A 25,214-nucleotide genomic window follows, 5' to 3' on the forward strand; every position below is an offset into this window, starting at 1 on the left:
ATTTAACTGTTAATTTCTTGTATCATCTATCTGTATATTATTTAACAGTTTATTTATTGAATTATATATCTATCTTTATAAATATATTTATATATAATTACTAGCAATCTGGTTTGTCTCTCTAGAGAACCCTGTCCAATACAGCCATGTTAAGAACAGCTTTGGCAGCTTTAGATGGTCTATTTAACAGCTATGAATTTTAATGGAAGCCCCAAATCCATCTGCAGGGTCCCCACATGGATTAAAGCCTACAGTGAATTCCTTCTGAGCACAGCCCAGTGATATGAACAGTCTTGCAATCAGAGAGTGCTAGAAACTCAGTTATGGCAGATGTACTTAGGTTAACATGAAATACCTTAACATTTGATCTTCATTTTGACCCAGTTTAAAATTGTTTCAGTTTTTAATATTTTCTGCTTTCTTTCTGAGATATTTCTATGATTTGCCTTTCATCATTCTTGGTTTTTTGTTTGCTTTCTGCTTGTGTTTTGTATGACTTTTCTGTATATGAAATCCAGAATAGTTAGATCAATAGAGACAATAACTGGATTAATAATTACCTAGGGGCATGGAGTAAGAGAGGAAAATGTTCTGAAATGGATTGTGGTGAAAATTGCACACCTCTTTTTAATATGGTTGAACATATTAATTGATATTGGATGATTTGTGAAATATATGCCCATAAAACTACTTAACACCAAGCTTTTTAACACATGGAATACTAATACAAAAAGATCAGCTGAGTTGTGAGATGGCATTATGATAATTATGATCATTAAAATGATAGAAAGGTTAGAAAATATTACAATGGATGTCAAAAGAAATATTCTCCTGAACACAGAGTAGCTAAATTGAGTGGAAGAAACGATGAAGTAAGAGCAGCCCGAGAGGACAAAGCAAAGCATTATAAAGAAATGTGCAAAGACTTGGATTAAAAAAAACAAAAACAAAAACAAAACCCAAGGGAAGAACACTTTCACCGTATCCCCATTTGAAAGAAAAGAAAAATCAAGTGTCCAGTTATAATATTGAAGCATTGAGCCAATCCTGCCCAGTTATGTGGAACATTCATTGTCCTTAGGTGTCGCCAACTTGGCTCCAACGCATAAGGAGCCGATGTACAAGAGAACAAAGTACTCCATGGTCCGGGGTCATGTTCACAAAGATTGCTATGCTTTAGCCCATTTTTGCAGCCACCGTGCTAGTGCATCTCCTTGAACGTCTTCTTCTTCACTGTATCAAGCATGGTATCATTCTACAGAGACTGAGCCTTTCTCATACCTGTACAAACTACAAGAGATGAACTGTTATATCCTCCCTCCTAAGGTGCATGCTTACTATGAGTTGGAATTGATTTCATGACAGGCACTTGGGGTTGTGTGTGTTGCATTAACATAATTCTTTTAGAATGAGTTTATTTAGATTAAAATGATGTGTACATGTATTAGTAAAAACTTTGATAAATCAAAAGTCTCTGGAGTTACTGAATGTGATCTGATACACTCATTGGTGTGTCAGGGACAGAGAGTCTGATCTTTGTCACTTACTAGGTATGTTAGGTTGGGCTCTCTAGAGAAACCAACCCAGTGATGCTTGTGTGTGTTGTACACATGAAGAGATTTATATCAAGAAATGGCTAATACAATTGTAGAAATAGCTAAGTCCAGTTTGATTCCAGTCAGAGTGGTCCACTCACAGGTACTAGCGTCTGCAGGCAATGCCACAGGGTTTCTATGAACCAGCTTACAAGATCTGGCTGCAGCAAAATGTGAACGGCCAAAGAGGATTTGACTCTCCTAGGTCCCCTCTCTTATACAAAAAGGCTTATGATGCCAAGGAGACACCATTGGGTTGCTGTGTAATTGCTAGTTTGAGCTCCCACCCTATCCTTAGCTAGGGATATCTAGTTAACATAACCCCTAACCATCACACTCCGGATGTTGAACTTGGGCACTTCTTGGTGCTTGTATTCTCATCTGTAGAATAATGCTAATAATACTAACTATTTCACTAGGCCATTCTAAAATTAAATGAAGTAAAGATTAAAGTATTTACAAAGTGTCTGGCATGTGATCATGATGTATATTCTCACATTCATTCTTCTGTTTCTTACAAAGAGTCTTACCATCTTTGTTGGAGACGATAATAAGTCACGGGGATTCATGAGGTTTTGGGGGACAAATATATAAAGTATTGGTTGAAGGTCTAGAATTTAAACAGCTATTTTTTTAGTTAATTCTCATTTATTAAGAAAGCATCTTTAAAAAGTCTAGTATCCGGATAGGGCAATATATGACAAAATAACGATGTATAAATTACCAAGGGCACATGAGGGAGGGGGTAGCGGGGAGGGAGGGGAAAAAAAAAGAGGGCCTGATGCAAAGGGCTTAAGTGGAGAGCAAATGCTTTGAGAATGATTGGGGCAGGGAATGTGCAGATGTGCTTTATACAATTGATGTATGTATATGTATGGATTGTGATAAGAATTGTATGAGCACCTAATAAAATGTAAAAAAAAAGAAAGAAATGTCTTAAAACTGATTGTGGTGACAATTGTACAACTCTTCTTAATATGATTGAACTATTAAATTACATCATTTGTGAGTTAAAAAAAGTCTAGTATTCAAGGAAAGAAATTGATGTTAAAAGTGAAGTGAACACTATGTAGGAGAATCTCAGCCGTTGATTGCCCTTGAACTGGCTTAAAGCAAGTAATAGACTGCTGAAAGAGCTGTCTTTGATAAAAAATGGCCATTAAAAGTCCCATGACACTTCAGTAAGATGTAAAGTTATGCATCTCTATCTCCTGGCAAGGGTTGAAATTTCAGATGAAATTTCCTTCAGGTGGTTTGATCATTTATAGTCCCCCTAGTCGGGGCTTTGCTCTACGGGAGAGGGGCTCTCTCCTGTGCTTGTGGAAGAAGACATATTCTCGTCCCTCACACACGATTTCTTCTTTAGGCAGTCACATTTACAAAGTGCCCCTGGTTCTTTTGGTATGGTTTCTAATGCATTTATTCTTATTGTACATTGTACACTGGCAAAATTCCTTTGTCATTTTAAGTTACTTAAAAACCTCTTGATTTTATCTTCTTTGTGAAAAACTCTTCACTTAATTGTACTTTGAACTATATTTTAGAAGAATTCCCAAAGGGGTAAAACTCAGAGGGTCCATGTTGACACAAAGTGACACTAAAAGGTGATAGGAAGGCAAACTTCGCTGTGATAATAAGAATGTAGTATTGTTTGAATAGAATTCTTGGATTTTGAAATTCTCCCCGAAAATTATACGCACTACCATGGAGTCTTTTTCAACTCATAGCTCCCCTCCAGGAAAAAATAAAACAATCCCATGTGGGTTTCTGAGACTGTAACTCTTTATGGGAGTAGAAACCTGCAGAAACTGGTGGTTTCGAAATGCTGACCTCGTGGTAATGTGTAATAATCCACTACGACACACCGGGGCTCACTTTCAAATGTATAGAAAAGTGTTCCAAAGAAGGAGCATGAAGCTATTAAAAATAAAGAAGGGAGACTCCGGATAGGGCAAGATATGACAAAATAACAATGTATAAATTACCAAGGGCACATGAGGGAGGGGTGAACGGGGAAGGAGGGGGAAAAAAAAAGACCTGATGCAAAGTGCTTAAGTGGAGAGCAAATGCGAGATTGGGGCAGGGAATGTGCAGATAGATGTGCTTTATACAATTGATGTATATGTATGGATTGTGATAAGAGTTGTATGAGCCCCTAATAAAATGTTAAAAAAATAGTAACGTTCTAAAACTTGCTAAGTCTTGTCAGTTGAGATTTGATTTATAGATGATTTTTTATTTTTTAACCAGATTCCATTCTATCTCACCCGGTTTTGTAAGGAATTCATGCACACCGAGGACTTTGCTCTATACGGAATTTTCTTATTTATTGTTGGTGCTTTTCATCTGGTTCTGATAATATTCGGATATGCTCTTCATTATCCAACTAGCGTTGCCTAAAGCGTCCGGGGAGAGCCAGGTCCGGCTCACAGTTGGCTTCTTTTCCCCAGCTGGTGCCCGTGGGATGTGTGGCTCCCACAGCAGCGCATCCTGGGCCGGTGCCACGCGCAGAGGGCGTGGCCTGCCAGGGGGCGTGGCCTGCCCAGGGGCGTGGCCTGTCGCCCAGCCCGGCGTGCCAGCCCACACTTCCCAGGTTGGAGACTCGGGGATCTGCAGCGGCGGGATCCGTAAGCCGGCGTTCGCGCGCTCGGCACCTCCAGTGGGCCTTGTCCTGGCCGCGCAGCGGCTGGCGTCTTCGGAGGAGGGCGCACCGGCGTCGCCGAGCCTGGGACTCTCCTGCCTCCGCCTCGGGGCCGCTCAGGAGAACGCGCCGTCGCCCCAGGTGCAGCTGGTGTCCAACAGCGGCCCCGAACTCCTCGCACCCGTTGGCAACTCGGGCGGCAGCGCTTTCCCCCTTGCGTGCGGCGCGGTGCGCGCGCAGCCGGGGGTCTCCCGCGGGGCGCGGGGTGCCTGGAACGCCGACCATGGACGCGCAGTCGTGCCGGGTGGGCGTCCGCTGCCTCCTCCTGCTGGTTGCCCTGGGCCTCCCGCACAGCGGCGGCGAGCGGAGCTGCGAGGAAGTTCGGAAACTTTTCCATGGGCGACGCGCGGGGCTGCCGGACGCGCCGCGGGCAGGTAAGGGTGCGGCCGGAGGCTCGTGCGGGGCCGGGGCCTCCGCGCTCCCGCAGCTCCTCGGGGTGCTGCCTGGCGGGAAGTTGCCTTCCGCGTCCTCCAGGGGTGCCTGCGGGTCCGGGGTGTGGGGATCCCGACGGGGTCTGGGGATTCCCTTTCTGCGCCCGCAACCAAGCTGAGCTCTGCGGGCCTCTTTTTCTGGACTGAAGGCTTCCTCCGTCTCAGAGGAGCTGGAGGGAGCGTAGTGAAGCGGCAGCCTGGGAGAGCTCGTCGTAGTCGGGTTTCTGCTCCAGGCGGGGCATCTTCTCCCTAGAGGTCTTCCCTTGGCTGCTTTCTCTTTTCCTGCAGAGGGTTTGGGTTGGGCGCCCCAAGTTTGATACTAAAATATCTCCCCGGCCTGCATTACACTCCCCTGTAGCATCGCGCTGGACAGGTGGGGGCTGGCCGCAGCAGCCGGTCGCATGTGGAATTAGGACTTGGACCCAGTACACACACACAAAGTGGCACCCTGCGCTGCCATCCTGTCCTCGCACCATGAGCCTCAGAGTGCCCAGCTGTCTCCCAGTGCCACAGGGAAGTCTCAGCGCCTGGAAAGTGAGGGCAACAGGCAATGGAACTGAACATATTGGGGACCCACATCATGTGAAGGGGGAATGCAATGAGAGTGTGACCAGTATAGAGCATGCATCCTGAAAACACACCCACTGACCCCCCACCCCCGCCCAACTCTCACACAAAGGTCTTCCCACCGCCCGGATTTCCAGTTGATGTCTTGACTAGAAAAATAGGTTTTGGTTGGGAAACCCATTGTGTTTGGAAAGGAGACCTTACCGAGAGAGAGGAGCAATGCATCTCTTTCCTGTGACTGTGAAATTAATACAAAGACGAGTGCGTGAAATTATCGGTTGCACAAAGAATTTGTGGAAGCTGCCTGCGCGTAAAAACCGGCCCTTGCACGAGTTTTCAGGGAGAGCAGATTGCTCTTGGCATGGCTGAACGGAACTGTGGTTTTTGCTTCATAGCTTTGCTGGTTGTGAACTTGCATTCCATTCACAAATTATCCCACGGGGAAAATCTGGACACCTAAGAACATTGGATCCATTTTAATTTACATGGCCAGTCTTAAATAAAAAACAGAAATGTTTATATGACTGCTTAGGATGGCGTCCCCACTGCGGACCTGCCCTGGAAGGCCAAGTAGACTGGCCCCTATGATGTCCAGAGATGCAAATCTTTTTGGAAGCACACAGCCTCATCTTTCTTTAGGAGTTGACCTGCTGGGTTTGAACTGTTGACCTTGAGATTGGCACCCCATTCATAACCTATTACTCAGTCCAGCTCCTTTTGCTTTTTCTAATGTTGCTTGAAAAACACAGTTCACGGCAATTCTTTCCCATGTCCCCAAACAATAGCCCCCCCCCAAATCTTTGTTTTCTTATTGCTAGGAATTCTTTTATTAAAACAACAACCACCACTTCACTTATCAGTTGCTCTTAAAACTAGAATGAGCGAGTGAGTGTGTGAGTGTGTGTGTGTGTGTGTGTGTGTGTGTGTTAGGGGGCCACAGAGGTATGAGCTGTGAAATTTTTATTTGAATTATTAGATCCCCCCCCCCACCGCCATACATCAGCTGATATGTTCATTGAATGTTGGCAGCTCCCCAACACCTTGATTTCACCCTGTCCCCATATCTGGGCCCCACTGGATACGAGACATTGACTAAAATGGGTGATTGTGTGAAACCTCTGTGTAGGACGTCTCTTGGATATGAGCTTTCCCTTGTATCATGAGAGTCAGTTTAACAGCTCTTAGGGAAAACTGACACACTGCTGGACAAACAAGGAAATATTTGGATTCGGTCTCTCTCTCTCTCTCTCTCTCTCTCTCTCTCTCTCTCTCTCTCTCTCTCTCTCTCTCTCTCTCTCTCAAACACACACACACACACACACACACTGGGGTGGCAAGAGTCTCCATTATTTGGATGGTTTCTACACTGCTGCTCTCTTCATCTGCAGTAATTTAAGGTGCTGGAGAAATCACAGCAGCACCCATTCAAGGGGCCCACCGGGTTGTGTCCTTAGACTCCTCAGCGGTGTTCAGGGAAACAAGGGCGAAGCTCCTTTGACGGTTAAAAGAAGAGGTGACATGGAAACAGTAGTTTGAATTAGAGCAGCCTACTCAGAGGCATTGCCTCAGAGTATGAGACAATGCTGGCATTTTCCCTCATGCCTCTTGTTGCTCACTTCTTTAACTAAATCATTAAGATATTTGTCAAATGTGCTTGACACAATGGATGGGTGGATTGTGATAAGAACTATACAAACTAAATAAAATTATTAAAAGAAGAAAAAAAGGAAAGTGGGAAAACAAGAAAAGAAATAAAACTAAGCAAACCACAAGTGTCAGGAACTTCATAAATACCCCTCCTTGTTTTTGTGTGGATATATTATCTGCCACCTTTTTCATTTTTGCACATTAGTTTAATATTTGCACATTATATTTTATAAAATCATCAATCTCAGGAGGGGAAGGAGTTAATATGTGAGTAGTAATGTTTCACAGGTGAATGCACACGTTACTATTCCTTTCAGTAAATGTAATTATTTAGCACATAACCTTTCATTGATCACAAATAATACATTTAATATTTATATTTGTTTTCCTTGGAAGTATGTGAGTGCTTTTTTGAATGTCTTGCTCACCAGGGGTTAATTCCTGAACTGTCTAGTCAGAATACTATTTTTACAATATGAGCAAGCAGAATAACTTTTTACACTTTCCTCCACATTTGTGACTTTCATGTACCCTGGAAAATGTTATATAATTTGAAATTGTTAAAATGGTGAGGATAGCAGTGAAAGTGTTTCTTAGATTCCCCTCACCTTTGTTCTCCACCCTGCTGCTCTATTTCTTCTGAGCCTGTTGAGCTCCCAAGAATGTTTGGATGAGAAATGTAAAAGAGGAGAAAAGGTGTCAATGTGATTAGAATGACAGATTCCCCTGTGGTCTGATTTTAGTTCCTAAGTAGTTAGTCCTCTGTTTATTTCATTCATTCATTAAAAAAAAAAGTCAGTGAAAGTGTCTCTTAAAGGTCCTTTTATTTTTATTTTATTTATTGAGGAAGAGAATAATACTTTCCCATTGAAATTCTGTTCACACATGCATTGTTTTCTCTTTTAGAAGATAATTCAGAAAGGGGGTGCTTAGATCAAATCCAAGACAATATTGAAATAATTTCTTTTACCTCAACACATTTTTGAAATGTGACTATTCTTAGATACAGTGACTGGTTGTTGAAGGTAACTTTTCCGTGATAATTTTGGTTACGGCTGGGATAACAAAAAGAGCGTTTGAAGTGGTAACATGAAATTTGGAAACCACAGGACATTTTCTATTATTTTGTGTAGGTTTTTTCTCCTTTTTTCCCCCAAACAACTTTCAGTATAATTGGATGTTATAATCACACCCAGGTCAGTGTTTCCTCTTGTTGTCATTGCCGGGAGAAACCATCTTAATGCAGCCTTGAAATTTCAAAGTGTTGATGCCTGGGTTTCCCTTGCAGCTCTGTGTCCTAGGTTCATCCATTGACTTTGAATGGGTTCTTCACCTCTAAAATGAGAATACCTTTAAAAGCCTTTTACTTAGATGAAGGGAATAATGCATATAAATTTTTTAGCACAAATCTAGGCAAGCAATAGGGGCTCAAAACTATGTGTTACTGCTGTGTGGTTTTTTAATTTGTCTTGCTTTTGAGTTGAATTTACTTTTTAGGCTGACACTTTATAGTTCTAGATCTCTACGAAATATCAGTGGAGTTGTTATTAAGTCATGCTTGTTTCTAAAAGTAGCTTCTATCGTATATGGTATGTAGTAGGTTGTTGCGTCTACTTTGTTTCTTTTAAAGAACTCGGGAAAATCCTAAGAAAATCCTAAGACTGATCCACTGATAACTGCTGTCCACATCCACACTGCCTCCGACACAACCACTCCCTCTACTGCCCTCCACCTACAGCTGCTGCTACCTCTGCCCCTCTCCCCACCAGCACCCTGCCCCCACCCTTCTGCTGTCTGCATTCAGGGAAATAAAGCAGTCAGTGTGAGGAACCTTGGTGTCCCCAAATGTTGAACACTTGGCTGCGAACTGAAAGGTTGGCTATTCAAAAGTCGGCTCTCTGTGGGGTAAAAGCCTGGTGATCTACTTCTGTGAAGATTGCAGCCTAGGAACCCCATAGGACAGTTTTGCTTGGCCAGATGTGGTCATTGTGAGTCAACAACATCTTCATGGCACCTAATAACAGTAGAAAAGTAGTGAGTAGAGGGTGACTTATGAATTCCCACGAGTAAATGCCTGGAGTTCCTTCAAACGGTGTGTTGTAATACTGACCTCTATCACTATAATCCTGTTTGAAAACGAGTTTCTTTGTTATGTGCAAGAGATCATACAAATGTAGGGTGAGTTCTTAACCTAATCATGTCTGAGTTTTAAAACCTGTTCAGTAAATACAGAATTGGGCACATACTTGGTCCCTAAGAACCAAGGAATACTCAGGTTGATACTGACATTGCTGAGAGCCTGATTTAAACTTTTAGCCACAGAACTATAAGATAATACATTTCTGTTCCCTACGGCCACCCAATTCTGGTGCGTGTGTTTTGCAATGGCATTAGACAACTAAGACACTGTATAATGGTGATCTCAAATTTCCCTCTAGTTTTCCTAAATTAATATCATGGGTATTCAAAGCATTAGTGAACCCAAATTGACTATATTGGCCATTTTGAATCGGATAACTACAAAGTCTAGTATGATGGGAATGATAAAATGAAGAGAAATGGTATCCCATTTGTCCCTTAATAGAACATTGTATCATCAAGCATGAGGTACGATGTTGTCAGTGATAGGAAGCCTAATTAATACAACTATTATTTAAGTCTACGCAGCAACCACCAATGCAAAAGATCAACAAATTGAAGATTCTGACCAACTCCTGCCGTCTGAACTTGATCAAGCATGCAATCGAGAGGCATTGGTGATTTCTGGGGATTGGAATGTAAAAGTTGCAAAATAAAGGAGCCTCATAGATCCCAAGTTCAGTCTATAAACAAATGGATAAACTAATTACCGACGTTCTATTGAGAGTTAAAGAGAGCCAGGATAAGCGAAGAAATACTTCAAAAACAAAAGTGGGAGACCTTTTACTTCTTGACCTCAAAACACAGCCTCAGTAGTTAAAACAGCCAGGTTCTGGTGCAGTGATAGATACAAAGGTCAATGGAACAGAATTGAGAACCCAGAAATAAATCCATCCTTTTACAAACAAATGATCGTTGACAAAGGACCCCAAACTATTAACTGGGGAAGTGATAGTCTCATTAATCAATGGTGCGGAAAATTGAATCTCCGCCTGTAAAAGAATGAAACAAGAACTATACCTCACTCCATGTACAAAAGTAAACCCAAAGGGATGGAAGACCTAAATGTACATCTCAACTCTAGAAAGGCCATCAATCAGAAAATTAGAAGAAAAATGAAAACGACCTTAGGGTGTTGATAAAGGACTTAAACACACTATAAACACAATTACAAAACACATAACAGAAGACAAAACAGATGAGTGGGACCTTATGTAAGACACTTATGTGCATCAAAAGATTAAAAACCAAACCCAGACTAGGAAAATTTTTTTTGCAGTGATACTTTGGACAAGAGAATAATGTCTAAAATCTATGTAAGAACTGTAAAACCACTCAAGAAAAAATTGAATAATCCAATTTAAAAATGGACAAGGGACTTGAACAGGATGTTCACCAAAGAAGAAATCCAACAAACCAACATATGAAGAAATGCTCGCAATCACTAGACATCTGTGAAATGCAAATCAAAACAATGATGATACACCACTTTATAATGACATTTAAAGCAAAGGTAAAAAAAACCTACAGAAAACAAGTGCTGGAGAAGGCGCTGTAAAATTGGGCCTTCTTACATGTCTGGTGGGACTGTAAAAATTAGCAAGTTCTGGGAAAAATGATATGACACCACCTCAAACAATTGGGAATAGAAATTTAGTAGACTCAACAATCCATATACTCTAACGGAGTAAGAGCCATAACATGAACAGACATATGCACAGCCATATTCGTCACAGCACTGTTTCCAATAGAAGATGGAACAACTCAATGCCCATTAGTAGAAGAATGGATTTAAAAATTTTTTGGTGTGTACACAAAACATAATACTAAGCATCACTAAAGAAAACGATGAAACTATGAAGCACCTCTCCTGGCATGAATGGACCTGGAGAACATTTGTTGAATGGAATTAGTCAACCACAAAAGGAAAAAATATTGTATGAGACCACTGTTATAAAGAAAAAAAATTGAGGACCTGATGCAAAGGGCTTAAGTGGAGAGCAAATGCTTTGAAAATGATGAGTGCAAAGAATGTACAGATGTACTTTATACAAATGATGTATGTATGGATTGTCATAAGAGTTGTATGAGTCCCTAATAAAATGTTTAAAAAAAAGAAAAAATCAAGACAAATGTTTTCAAATGGAAGGAAATAGACATTGATGACTACCAAGAGGTGGGTGGGAGAAGGAAAGAAAGATGAAGCAATAGACTAGAGGTTGGCCATGTATTATTTAGGGTGAAGGGAAAGATAGTGTTCCCCAAGAGGGAAAAGAGAAATCAACAGCAGTGTCAGACAAGCTATTAGAGGGTTTGGTAAGTAGTTTACGTTATTGAATACAAAGTTGATTATCTTACTGTAAGCCCCAACTTAAGTCACAATAAAAAGTTATATATATTTAAATATATAAAAATCAGCCATTAGAAAGTATGGCTTTGGTGATAGAAACAACACCAGGAATTTTACGATACGTTTTTCAAGAACAATTTTTTTAATGCAAATTCCCTTTTCCAAAAACTAGTGACTCGACACCTGGATGTCCCATATGAAATACATAGGAATCAAATTGACCATATCAGTGGAAAAATACCATGAAGAAGCTCAATATCCTCATCAGAACAACACCGGGAACTAACTATGGACTAGATCATCAGTTGCTCATTTGCAAGTTCAAGTTGAAGTTTAGAGGAGAGCCAAAATATGACCTTGAGTATATCTCACCTGAATTTGGAGACCATCTCAAGAACAGCTTTAACATAATGAACACTAATGACTGAAGATCAGATGATTTGTGTGATAACACCAAGAACATAGTCCATGAAGACAGGAAAAGTCATTAAAAAGACAGGAAAGGAAGGAAAGACCAAAATTAAAGTCAGAAGAGACTTCGAAATTTACTTTTGAACTTAGACTATCTGAAGTGAATGGAAGTAAAAGAGCTGAACAGAATATTTCAAAGGGCAGCCCAAGAAGACAGAGTAAATTATTATTATAAAATGTGTAAAGTCCTGGAGTTAGAACACTGAAAGGGAAGAGCATTCTAGGCATTTCCCAACTTGGAATTTTTGAAGAAGCAGTTTTCACTGGGAGTTGCAATATTGAAGAATTCCAGGGGCACATGGCTCATAAAACATCAAAAGAAGATGGAAGAAACATATAGTCACTATGCCAAAAAGAATTAGTCAGTGTTCAGAGATATCAGGAGGTAATATATCATCAACAATGGAAAGTATTGAAGATGTCCAAGCTGCACTGAAGGCGCTGGCCAAAAACATAGCTCGAAGAATGCACAGGATCCTAAGTGAAATGTTTTAACCCATGTATACCATGGCAGAAGTACTCATTTGCCTATGCCAAGAAATTTGGAAGCCATCTATCTGGCCAACCAACTGGAAGAGATACATATTTGTGCCCGTTCGTAATAAGAGAGATCTAATAGAATGAATGAATAATCAAATAATCAAATTAACATCAGCCATAATTAAAACTCTTCTGAATACATTTTGAAAATATTTGCTGCCAGAAATTTTAGCCAGTCAGAAGAGGATGTGAAATGAGGCATATCATTGCTGATAACAGATAGATCTCAGCAGAAAGCAGAGACTATGCAAAGGCATTTGACTGTGTAGATCATAACAAATTACGGGAAACATTGTGAAGAATGGGAACTCCAGAACAACTAATTGTACTCATGCAGAACATGCACATGTACCCAGAGGTTCATGTTCAAAGAGAACAAAGGAATACTGCATGACTTAAATCAGGACAAGTGTGTGTCAGTGTTGTCCTTTCACTACCCTTGCTCAATCTGTATGCTTAGCAAATAACCTTGGGAGGTGAGAGATACGAAAACGAATGTGACATCAGGGCAGGAGGAAGACTAATCATTTGTGATAAGCAGATAACACAATCTTGCTTGCTGAAAGCCAAACGGATTTCACGCTTTGAGTATAGATAACACCTAATTATAAAGAAAAAAATCCTCAATGATGATACCTTCAGGACCAGTGGTGTGAGTGGCGATACTGGGAAGGTGAGTTGGAAAGGGGGAACTGATTACAAGGAGCTACATGTGACCTCCTCCCTGGGGGACAGATAACAGAAAAGTGGGTGAAGGGAGATGTGGAACAGGGCAAGATATGACAAAATAATAATTTATAAATTATCAAGGGTTCATGAGGGAGGGGGGAGCGGGGAGGGAGGGGAAAATGAGCTGATGCCAGGGGCTTAGGTGGAGAGCAAATATTTTGAGAATAATGAGGGCAATGAATGTACAAATGTGCTTTACACAATTGATGTATGCATGGATTGTGATAAGAGTTGTATGAGCCCCTAATGAAGTGATTTAAAAAAATCCTCACACCCAGACCAATAAGCAACATCATAATAAACAGAGAAGAAAGATTGATGTCAAGCATTTCTCTTAAAAAAGTTCCACAGTGCGCATGGAAGCACCGGTCAGGAAGTGAAAGCGTTACATTGGTATGAAAAAGCAAAGAACTTACTTTCGAGATGAAGTTGTTCCTGACCCAAGCCATGGTTTTTTCATTAGTCTCATGTAAATGTGAAAGCTGGACAATGAATTAAGAAGATAAAAGAAAAGTCAATGCCTGTGTATTCTGATATTGAAGAAGGTTGACTATACCATCTACTTCTGTTAGAATGAAGAAATCTGTTGGAAGCAGTGTAGCCAGAATGCTTCTTAGGAATGAGGATGGCATGACTTTGTCTCATGTACTTTGGACATATCATTAGGAGGTACCAGTCCCTAGAGAAAGGACATTATTCTTGGTAGAGGGCAAGATAAAAATAAGATCGTCAACTAGATGGATTGACAAAGGGGTTGCAAGATAGGTACAAATATGAAGGTGGTGTGGGGCTGGGCAGTGTTTCCTCCTGGGCATAGTTTCCTATTACGAGTCCAAACTGCCTCAATAATATACAGTAACAGCAATGATGTGGGATTAAGTATGACTTCCTCCAGGTGTGTCATAGAATAGAACTGTCCAAAAGGGCCTGTTTGTGCTGATTTCCTCCCAGTGCTCTTGCTATCAGTTGTCAATATTATGTACCTTTCTGTGGGAAGCCGCAGCTCTTGCGATGTGCGAAGCTGCAGCCCTCGCCGCCATTACAAGATGGCGCCGGGCAGTCAGGGCGGTGGCCCAACTAAGTGGTAAACAACCACTTAGCGCGTGCGCGCTGCTGAGATGATGTAGTCATAACTCCACCCTGGAGTATGCAAAATAGGGTTCTGGCGAACGCACCAATCAATGCACAGCATGTCCACAGACGCACCAATCAATGCACAGCTCGTCCCCATAGAGCGCATATAAGCAGCAGCAGTTTGGGGCTTCGGGGTCTTTTTTCCGCATCTGCAAATTGAACCCACAATAAAACGCCTGTGGAAGAATCCTGTTGTGGCGCGTCTTTTCTTGCTGGCGAGACCTGGCGCGCGACACCTTTCCAGTTATCCTGAACTCGCAATTTATGTTTAAGAGCCTGCCATTGAATATTTGTGTCATTGACTGTCGTGCAGTTTTAGAATAGATTTATACTTGAAACCCCCACTTCCATATGGGCAGTTGCTTATGGCCAGTCTATCAAGACTTTGCTCTCACTGCCATCAAGTCAGTGCCGACTCGTAGTCGCCCTCTGTGGGTTTCTGAGGCTGTAACATTTATGGGAGTAGAAAGCCCAGTCTTTCTCTTGAGGAGCTGCTGGTGATTCCAAAGTGCTGACCGTGCAGATGGCAGCCCAGCATATAACCACGACACCACCAGGCTCCTTGCGAAGACTTTTGAGAATACTGCTATGTGCCTTGTGTGTGTGTGTATGTGTGTGTGCTCAAACATATTAAGGTTCTATAATTTACCTCCTGGTTCTTATATCCATTGCAATGGCTGCACAAAAGCAGACACAATTCATGATGAAAGAGGTTTTTAAGGGCGTTAACAAGTTATAATGCCAGTGGGAATGGCAGAGCTGTGGGAGTTACAACGTTCCAGGTGTCCTAATAAATGCCCAGAGGGGCATATCACTCTGCTGTGAGCCTCAAACAGAAGGCATTGAACTCAAGCTCCATGGGTCAGAAAATCCAGCTCTGTGGATTCAGTGCCCAGAGGCAGCTCACACCAGTAAGCCTCAGCTAGAAGGCACTCAGCTCCACTTTTGTGGGTCAGCAAGTCCAACGACCCCACTTAAATGCCCACAGGCACACCACGCCAGTACTACTCAGCCGAAAGCACTCTGCCCCACTCTGTGGGTGAGCATGTCCAACTTCCCCATTGAAGTATCCAGAGGCACCCTACTCTGCAAGCCAGCCTCTTGCACAGAAAACCTCTTCTTATCTTGCTCCATGGGACTGTGAAGTGCATCACACTGTCCCATGCTCTGGCTCCAGGCTCTGCTGCTGCTCCTGTTTTTATAGCTGTCATCTGGATCCAGGAGGGTTAATGCACAGGAATCTCAAATCCAGAGCACACACTCCATTCCTGACACTTGGTGGTAATGGCATCCCTCCTCCTGCTTCTCATTTTATACACAGCGGGATGATGCGCCAGGGAATCCTGTTCACAGTTAATTAATTGCAGGTGATGAATACGATCACTTGTATGATCCATTTTGTTAAAAGAAAATGAAATTCTGAACTTAGATATTTTAATGAAAGAATACATGTTCTGTTGAATATTTAAAACAGTGATAGTACAAAGAAAATGTAATTCTACCACTGAGAAGTAACCACTGATAGCCCTTTGTATTATCTTTTAAATACCTTATCAACCCCCTCATATGCATATACATATCTTTTGAAACGAAGTAGGAGAACTTGACCTTTATTTGTAACATGGTTTTTATACACATACTACTCTATTTCCATGCCAGTAAACATCCTTCTAATGTTCCTGAGTGACACAAGCAGCTTGCTGTCAACTCTTAACTCAAAGGTTAGCAATTTAAACTCACCTAGTGTGGCACCATTGAAGAGAGCTCTGTCACTCTGCTTCCGTAAAGAACACAGCCAACTATCCCCCACGCCCCGTCCCCCACCAACCCCCCCCAAAAAAAACCCTCTATGGAGTAGTTGTGTCCTGTAATATATGGGGTTACCAGAAGTCATAATTGACTTAATGGAAGCAGCTTTTGTTTTTATTTATTTAGAAATATCCTTCTCAACATTATTTTCAATATTTTCGCTATCTCCCCCACCCCCATTCTTAATGTTTACCTCTCTCTTGTTCACTGCTTACCCATAGATTATGCTCTCCACGAGGACAGAATGGTTCAATGCTCTGTTGCTGTTATCGTGTTGAAATTTAAACTAGGGACTCTGCATTCTCCTTTGACACTGGGTGAAAATTTTACATTTACACTCATTATGTATTTGACCCTGACTTGTACATTGTTCACTGTATAATATCTGGGGTCTGGAATAATGCCTGGCACAGAATATGAACTGAAGTATTTGTTAAGTAAACGAATTTTGAGTTTCTTTAATTTCTTAGGTTAAACTATAGAGTAGGTATTGACTATTCAAGATACTTCTATCTATAATGTGTTTTTTTTCTTCATGTTTCATGGCCAATGCTTAGTTACAAGGAATCCTAGTGGCACAGTAATTAAGTGCTCCACTGGTAACCTACAAATCAGAAATTTTCACTCACCCGCTACTCCATGGGAGGCAGATATGAAAGTCTTTGGTAAAGAGTGAAAACTAAACACTAAAAAACCAAATGTGTTCAATAGTGATGCTGTAGCATAGAGTGGAGCTGTCTCATAGGATTTCCACGGCTGTGATCTATTCCGAAGAAGGTTGCTATATCTTTCTTTAAGGAAGCAGCAATTTGATGGGTTTTTCTGTTGACGTTTTCAGTGGGTAGCTGAGTGCTTAACCACTTTGCCAACAGGGTCTTAGAAACCATGTGGGGGCAGTTCTACTCCGCCCTAAAGTGCTGTAATGAGCTTGAATCAATTTTATGGGTGTGGTGTTTTTTTAATTTAGCTATCTCTAATAATAGGTAGGGATTTAAGTAGTCAGACTGATCTTAAATATATTTATTTTCCTCTACTAGCCCATAAGCTTCTGAGAGCTGACTCTGTGTTTGGTTCTTAGCTTAAGTTTGAGATTAAGTCGACTCATCAATATACTTTGATTTGTACAATTAATTTTAACATTACCTAATATATATGATTTATTGTGTTTAATTTTGTTTGTTTGTTTGGTTGACATTAAAAAATGAGGAATGTGGAAAAAATTTCTTAAAAATACTCTGATCTGTACTTAGTTGTGCTGCGGAATACATTTGTTTTTGGGAGTTTTTCTTCTATAAGAGTTCCAAATGCTAAAACATCACTGAAAGCTCTTCAATTTTGATGTGGTCTTTTTTTATGTACATTGTTTTATATTTTTGGATAGTCTATTTTATGTACATTATTTTAGATTTTTGGATATTTTAATATTGCAATATAGTCTTCCCCTACTGTCCTGTAAGGAAAGGAGAATTATTTAACATAACTTAAGCATTTATTGGCACTGATTTTAATGTCTGGTAGACAGTAGGGGTGATCCGCCTTAAAGCAATAATTGATCTATTGTAAGAATGGAGAAGAGCAGAAGTGATCAAATATAATCACATGTGCCCCTAGATTGATTGGTTTGTGTTTTATATGAACACATGTTTTGTGAAATAGTACCTTTCCATGAGGAAAAGAGATGATTAAGTTTTTCTACTTCCTACTCTTATTCATTCCATTTTCAAAATTAAACCTGTCATATGTATATAGGATTATTATTGAGGCAGGAAGATAATCGTTCATTAAAGGACACTGACTTCGGGTACAGACTCTATGGAAACCTAATAAAGGGTCCAGTTCACTTCATAATCAGTGAACAGATAATTGCATCAAATTACAAAATACATTATTACATGATCACGTGGTAGCAGATATAAACTACAATGATCCTTTGCTCCAAGCTCTTGCTCCAATTTTCCACTACTTGAAAAGCAAAATTCAAAAAACTCTGGTCCGTGTTTAATTTTGCTCAATAGTTGAACCGAAAATCCAACTTGAAAAAAACCTATGCAGGCCAAGAGTGAGTTCACAGGCCGTGTCTTGCCTTGGACAAAGGGGTGATACTTCAGTCAAAAGACCCCTCTTGCTCTAACATATTGTGCTTGTGTTGGTGCAGTGGTTCACAACTTTCTTAATTCCGCGACCCTTTAATACAGTTCCTCATGTGGTGGCAACCCCCAACCATAAAATTACTTTTTGTTGCTACTTCATAACTGCAATTTTGCTACTGTTATGAATCATAATATAAATATCTAATATGCAGGTTGTATTTTCATTGTTACAAATTGAACATAATTAAAGCATAGTGATTAATCACAAAACAGTATAATTATATATTGTGAAATATGTATTTCTAATTACAAATATATGAAATTTTGTCTTGAAGCATGGTATAGCATGGGTAACAGTTTTAATATAGCAACAGTAAACTACATTGCTACATTTTGTGACAGTATGCTTAAGGTTGAGATAGCTTCTTTCTCACCAGATCAGAAATTCTCCAGGCAGTCTTTGCAAGAGCACAACAAAGATCATCTTCCACAACAAGTCTACTTCTGTGTTTAGACTTGATAACCAGCAAGGTGGAAAACCCTGTTTCACAAAGATATGTTGTTGGAAATGGAAGAAGGCACCACACAGTCTCAGACAGAACAGGATATGACTGTAAACACTTGATCCAGAATTTTGTAACTGGCATTGTAGAGAAATCAGTTCTTGCTGCATCACTGTTAATAAGTTCAATGCTGTCTCAGGAGCATCTTCAACTTTGACTGTGAATGGGTTTCTGGCAAGTGCAAATGGGGTGTCAGGTAGATTTGGAAAGTACAATGAAATGAGGCTGCAAGCATGTGCAAGTGTTCTTTCACAGACATTATCATCATAATGCTTTTGTCTGGTTCAATGTCATGTTGCTCAAAGAAAGCAGATGAGGTAGGCAACATGTAAATTTTATTTTCATCCAATTTTTTTTGCCAAAGCTGAAGTTTCATTTGGGATGATCGGATCTTTCTAGACAAATCAAGGCATGTTGCCTTTGGTCCTTGCAGTGATAAATTTAACTCATTCAAGATGGCAATCAAGTGAGCTGTTTTCTGCAGTTCACTTTTATTGCCAAAAAGTGCTTTGAACCGCGGTCTTGCTTTCTGATTAAAAAACAGTTTCAGTTCATCATGAAGCCCAAAAATACGTTTTAAAACTTTTCCTCTCGACAATCATTTCACTTCACTGTGAAATAGCAGAGCATTATTTGGTGCATCCAATTCATTGCACAGTTGCCAAAACAGTCGACTGTTTAAAGTGCTTGCTTTTACAAAATTGACAGAACTTATGATGCTTTTTATTACTTCTTGTAACTCTTGTGGCAGCGTCTTCCTTGCTAATGTTTGCTGATACAGTGAGTTCCGATGGCTTTTGGTGACTCATTCAGTACCAAATGTTGAAATCGAGCTAGACATCCTAGCATAGCTGGAGCACCATCTGTGCAAATACTACAAACCTTTTCCCAAGAGATCTGATGCTCTTTCAGAAAGGAACCAACTGTGTCAAATACATCACGCGCACTAGTCGTTGTTTCAAGAAGTTTGCAAAACTCATCTTTAAAGTCGCCATCATTAATATACCTCACGTAAACCAGTCACTGTGAATACTTTGCAACGTCTGTAGATTCATCAAGCTGGAAGCTAAATATTGGAAATGAAGCAGCTTTAATTTCCTGGATTACCTGATCAAGAATATCAGCAGACATGTCATCTATTCTTCTGTGGGTAGTGTCATTAGATAAGGAAACCGCACTCAGTTTTGTAACAAATTCGTCACCAGTCATAACTCAAACAGCATCTTTGGCCGCTGGCCAGTAAATCTTCAGCAATGGTGTGAGGTTTCATAGCTCTGGCGATTCTGAGTGCCACCAAATATGAAGCTTCAATGGCTGCTACATTTTGTTTGTGGTACTTGCCACCAGTGTTGTCTGGCTTTCTTGAATCCATCAGCTTTGCTTCTAAAATAGTTGGTATCCTTTCTGGCACAGCTCAGATGCTTGCTATCAAAATGGCAGTTTAGTTTGTTCAGCTTCATAGATTTGGCTGATAGAACTTCACAACCAGTAACACATTGCAGTTTCTCAATTCCTGCTGTAATTCTTGGGGTAAAACCATATTGTAAAAATCCTCACTATATTTTCTTTAATGTTCATTTCTACACGATCCATTGTCATGGGATGGCTTCCTAATGAAAATAATATATAACAATAGCTTTAATAATACAAAAGATGATACATGGCATAATTCAGTCAAAACAGTTCATTAAAGTTTCCTGTGATTTACCATTCTGGTTTTTTTTTACATACCTGCTACCATCACAAGGGGGCAGTATTCACATCAACCTCAGAGGAATATAAAAAGACAAATCAGCATCCAGATTAAGTTCCTATGGTACAGACTCTCTCTTTGCAGTAGTTGATTATTTTACAGTACATGATTTTACATTTACCCAGAAATTAAGTGTCATTTTATCTCCAATAATGCTGTTTTCAACAAAGCAGCTGCTTTCTACACAGTAGCTGCTCTCTACACATGTGTGACTGATTCGCATAAGTACATTATGGTACCAACCCTGTCACATACACCTGTATTTGTACCGGCTGTATGTGACGGGATTGGCTCGATGTCAACACACCGGGTACTCATATGTGGGTGTATCTGCATGTAGGTGGACCCGCCTGGAGACAGAGGAGCAGTGTCTTGGTTCCTGAGACCCTCGGAAATAGGTGTTTTCCGATGGTCTTAGGTGACCCCTGTGAAAAGGGTTGTTTGACCCCCAAAGGGGTCCTGACCCACAGGTTGAGAACTGCTGTGTTAGTGCATTAAACATTCATCATTGCGCTTTTTTTTGCACTTTATTTCCCTAAAATACTGTAACAATATCTTTGAAGAAAGTTAGTGTTACCAGCAGTAAAGCTAAGAGGAAACCTGTGAAAACCACCTGAGGTAAAGAAAGAAATCACCGTTAAATTTGTATCAGGTCACCGCTCGACTGATTTGGCAGCTGAATACAACATGGTTTAATTTCACATTATCAACATTTTGGGGGGTATCATTTTATTGAGGGTTCTTACAATTCTTATTACCATCCGTACATCAATTGTATCAGGCATATTTGTGCATATGTTGCCATCATTCTTTTCTAGATAATTACTTTCGATTGAGTCCTTGGTATCAGGTCTTCTCTCCCCCTCCCTCATGACCCTTTAATAGATTATAAATTATTATTGTTTAACCACTGTCTCCCTGTCCCCGTGGTTAACATTGTTCTTCCCCCTGGAGAGGTATGTGTGGTTGTGTGTCAATCATTATAATCACTTCTCCCTTTTCCCTATCCATCTGGTATCGCTGTTCCCATTCCTGCTCCTGAGTTGCCTGTGTTGTGAGCTCGTATCTCTTATCCACACCTGTGTACATGCTCCGGTCTTGTCCAAAGTGAAAAGCAGTCTTTGGGGCATGGCGACGGGGGATGAGGAAGCCTCAAGGAACCTCAGGAAGATTATGTGTTTCATCGGTACTGTACTGCACCCTGGTTGACTCATCCCTTCCCTGTGACCCCTCTGTTGGGGATGTTCCACTGTCTACAGATGGGCTTTGGGTTTCTGCTCTGACCCCCCTTGATCTCAACCATATGGTTTTGTTTGTTTGTTATGGGTGTTCTGATGCCAGTTACCTGGTCCCGGTGACACCTCATGATTTCATAGGCTGGTGTGCTTCTTCCATGTGGGCTTGTTGTTTCTCTGCTGGGTGGCCGCTTGTTTCACGTCGAGCCTTTAGGACCCCAGGCACTATATCTTTTGATAGCTGGGTACCCTCCACCTTCTTTACCATGTTTGCTTATGCACTCATTTTGTCTTCAGCAATTGTACCAGGAGGGTGAGCATCTCAGATTGCCAATTTGTTAGAACAGTGTTCTTGGATTGAGGGAGGGTATGAGCAGAGACCCGAAGTCCATCCACTACCTCAGTGTATTACCATGTAAATATATGTACATAGGCCAATAACTCTATTTTCATGGATTAATGTATTTACATATGGACACACCTATGCTATACCTCTATTCATAGCTTTGCTTCCTAGATCATTTCTGTTTCCCTTTACTTCCTCCTGCCCCACCATCATGCTTGCTCTACTTCTGCCTCATAGTACTTCCTCTCAGCTAGATTGCTGCTGCACCAGCCTGTGCGATCATGAGGTGTCGAAAGGATCAGGTATAAGCCATCATCAGAAAATTATTCTCCTCATAATTGTTTTTTTATTCCCTAGTTGTTCCTCTGTGTATGACGCAGTCTGCCCACTACATCCTTCCCCAGCCCCCCAAGTCTCACTGGGGCCATTCGTCCCATTGCTTTCTCCTCGAGCTTGCTTTCCATGCCTGTTTTATGTAATTAGGCATACCAACAATGGCATCGACCAAAGAGAAAGCTAATGATTGAAAAATAAATAAAGGAAAAAGGAAAAACAAAATAAAACATACATAATTCCAGGTCTGTCCTTTATGACTCCCTCCCCAGTGGTCCTGGGGGAATTCCAGGAGCTGCCCCTCCTAGCCTGAAGTCTATCTGGGGGTCTCTTTAGGGGCTTTGTGGCTTTGCTTTGCTCTCATTGCTGATCTGTTATGTTCCCTTCTTGGTTTGCCCCGCTGCAGGGGGTTCAGATGGCACTTCCTCCCTGCTGTGTGTCCCCAGTATTGTCCTCTGTCACAGTATGCTCCAGTGAGGGGACAATGTGTCATGAGCTGTTGTCAGCCTTACAGTCCTCTCTGTGCCTCAGCAGCTCCGTGCAGGGATGTTGTCCTGTAGGCTTGGTGTGCCAATGTGGGGTCTAGACCGACCTTACCTTTCTCTTTTTCCTTCTTGGTTCATTATCAACATTTTTGAAAAAGAAAATGATTAAAGTATTTAAAGTAGTGAAAGGTGTGAAATGCTTAACCATGAAGAGGTTGAAAAGTTATTGTTAAATTGGATAAATTAGAAACAACTTAATGTATCTGAGACAGTGATTTGTGATAAGGCTAAAAGCCACCATAGTGGTTTAAAATGAATTTACATTTTATTTTTTTAACTTCAGAAGCAATTATTTTTATTTTCTATTATTTCTTATGGGAAATATATGTTCAGTTCCCAAAATGTTCTGTCTTTAAACACGAATTTGGAATGAATTGAGTGTGACAACTATGATATCACTGTATTTCCAAAATTATAGAATTACTCATCTACTCTATAAATTAAAAAAAAAGATGTATTAGATCTATGTGCTTATAATTATAGATTTAGTATTAAGGTGGTGGAAGGACATTGGGCCTCTACTCAAGTACTCCCTCAATGCATGAATACTTTCTTCTATTAAATTGGCATTCTATGATGCTCACCCTTCTGACACAACCACTGAGGACAAAGCGGGTGAATGGGCAAATGTTGTGAAGAAAGCTGATGGTGCTCAGCTATCAAAAGATATAGCCTCTGGGGTCTTAAAGGCTTGAAGATAAACGAGCGGCCATCTAACTCAGAAGCAACAAAGCCCACATGGAAGAACACACCAGCCTGTGTGATCGCGTGGTTCCGAAGGGATCAGTTATCAGGCATCAAAGAACAAAAAATCATATCATTGGGTGTACACCTCCATGATACGATCACTGAGGACAAATGGGTGCATAAGTAAATGTGGCGAAGAAAGCTGATGGTGCCCGGCTATCAAAAGAGATAGCGTCTGGGGTCTTAAAGGCTTGAAGGTAAACAAGCGGCTATGTAGCTCAGAAGCAACAAAGCCCACATGGAGGAAGCACACCAGCCTGTGTGATCATGAGGTGTCGAAAGGATCAGGTAGAAGGCATCATCAGAAAAAAAAAATCTTAACATAGTGAATGAAGGCGGACGTGCAGAATGAAGACCCAAAGCCCATTTGTCGCCCACTGGAGATCCCCTTACAGAGGGGTGTAGGGGACGAGATGAGTCAGTCAGGGTGCAATGTAGCACCGATGAAGAATACAGCTTTCCTCCAGTACCTAAATGCTTCCTGCCCCCCAACTCTCATGATCCAAATTCTACCTTGCAAGTCTGAATAGAGCAGAGGATGTACACTGGTACAGATAGAAGCTGGAGGCACAGGGAATTCAGGGCAGAGGATACCTTCAGGACCAGGGGTGTGAGGGGCGATACTGGGAGGGTAGAGGGAGAGTGGGTTGGAAAGAGGGAACCAATTATAAGGATCTACATGTGACCTCCTCCCTGGGAGACAGACAACAGAAAAGAGGGTGAAGGGAGACGTCAAACAGGGCAAGAGATGACAAAATAATAATTTATAAATTATCAAGGGCTCATGAGGGAGCGGGGATGGGGTGGGAGGGGTAAAAAACAGGACCTGATGCAAAGGGCTTAAGTGGAGAGCAAATGCTTTGAAAATGATGAGGGCAAAGAATGTACAGATGTGCTTTACACATTGATGTATGTATGGATTGTGATAAGAGTTGTATGAGTCCCTAATAAAATGTTAAAAAAAATTTTAATGATATATAGGGAAATAATTGAATAATGAGTGGTTAGCAATTCAGAATGACAAAAGTGTTTCAATGAAATTTAATCTAAGCAAAAAAGTTATTTAAGTCATTGCTACTCAAACATGCATATTTTGATATGGTTCAATTATTACTTAAATAAGATTAAATATTATCATATAAAAAGTTTGGGAAACATTTCTTATTTCATAACATAAATGCTTGATTACTTTTATTAGAGTAACTAGTTTACTTCTTGTAGTGAGTAAATAATGCCCCTCTGAAATTCATGACCATATGGAACTTCAGAATGTAACCTCACTTGAAAGTAGGCCATGCAGATATAATTAATTAAGGATCTTGAGACGATCTCCTATTGGATTTAAGATGACTCCTAACTTCATACACTGATACCTTCAGATGACCACAAGAATAAGCAGAGGAGACAGGAAGGATGCTTGAGGAACCATATATCAAATAATGCAATGCATCATACCCTAGAAAACCAGTACATCTCCACTTGTCTTTCT

The 25,214-nt window shown here is 40.8% G+C and overlaps 1 protein-coding gene across 1 annotated transcript in view; it reads left to right on the forward strand.

Annotated features, from left to right (window-relative positions):
- The first annotated feature begins 4,202 nt into the window (after positions 1-4,202).
- Positions 4,203-25,214, forward strand: part of GPC5 (glypican 5) — a 558,236-nt gene continuing 537,224 nt past the window's right edge. Inside the window, exon 1 of the mRNA XM_075562716.1 lies at positions 4,203-4,670. Coding sequence (XP_075418831.1) covers positions 4,520-4,670 — 151 coding nt within the window. The 5' untranslated portion in view covers positions 4,203-4,519. The remainder of the gene's footprint in view (positions 4,671-25,214) is intronic.

This window comes from Tenrec ecaudatus, chromosome 11 (genome assembly GCF_050624435.1).
Source record: "Tenrec ecaudatus isolate mTenEca1 chromosome 11, mTenEca1.hap1, whole genome shotgun sequence".
NCBI classification, from domain to species: Eukaryota; Metazoa; Chordata; class Mammalia; order Afrosoricida; family Tenrecidae; genus Tenrec; species Tenrec ecaudatus.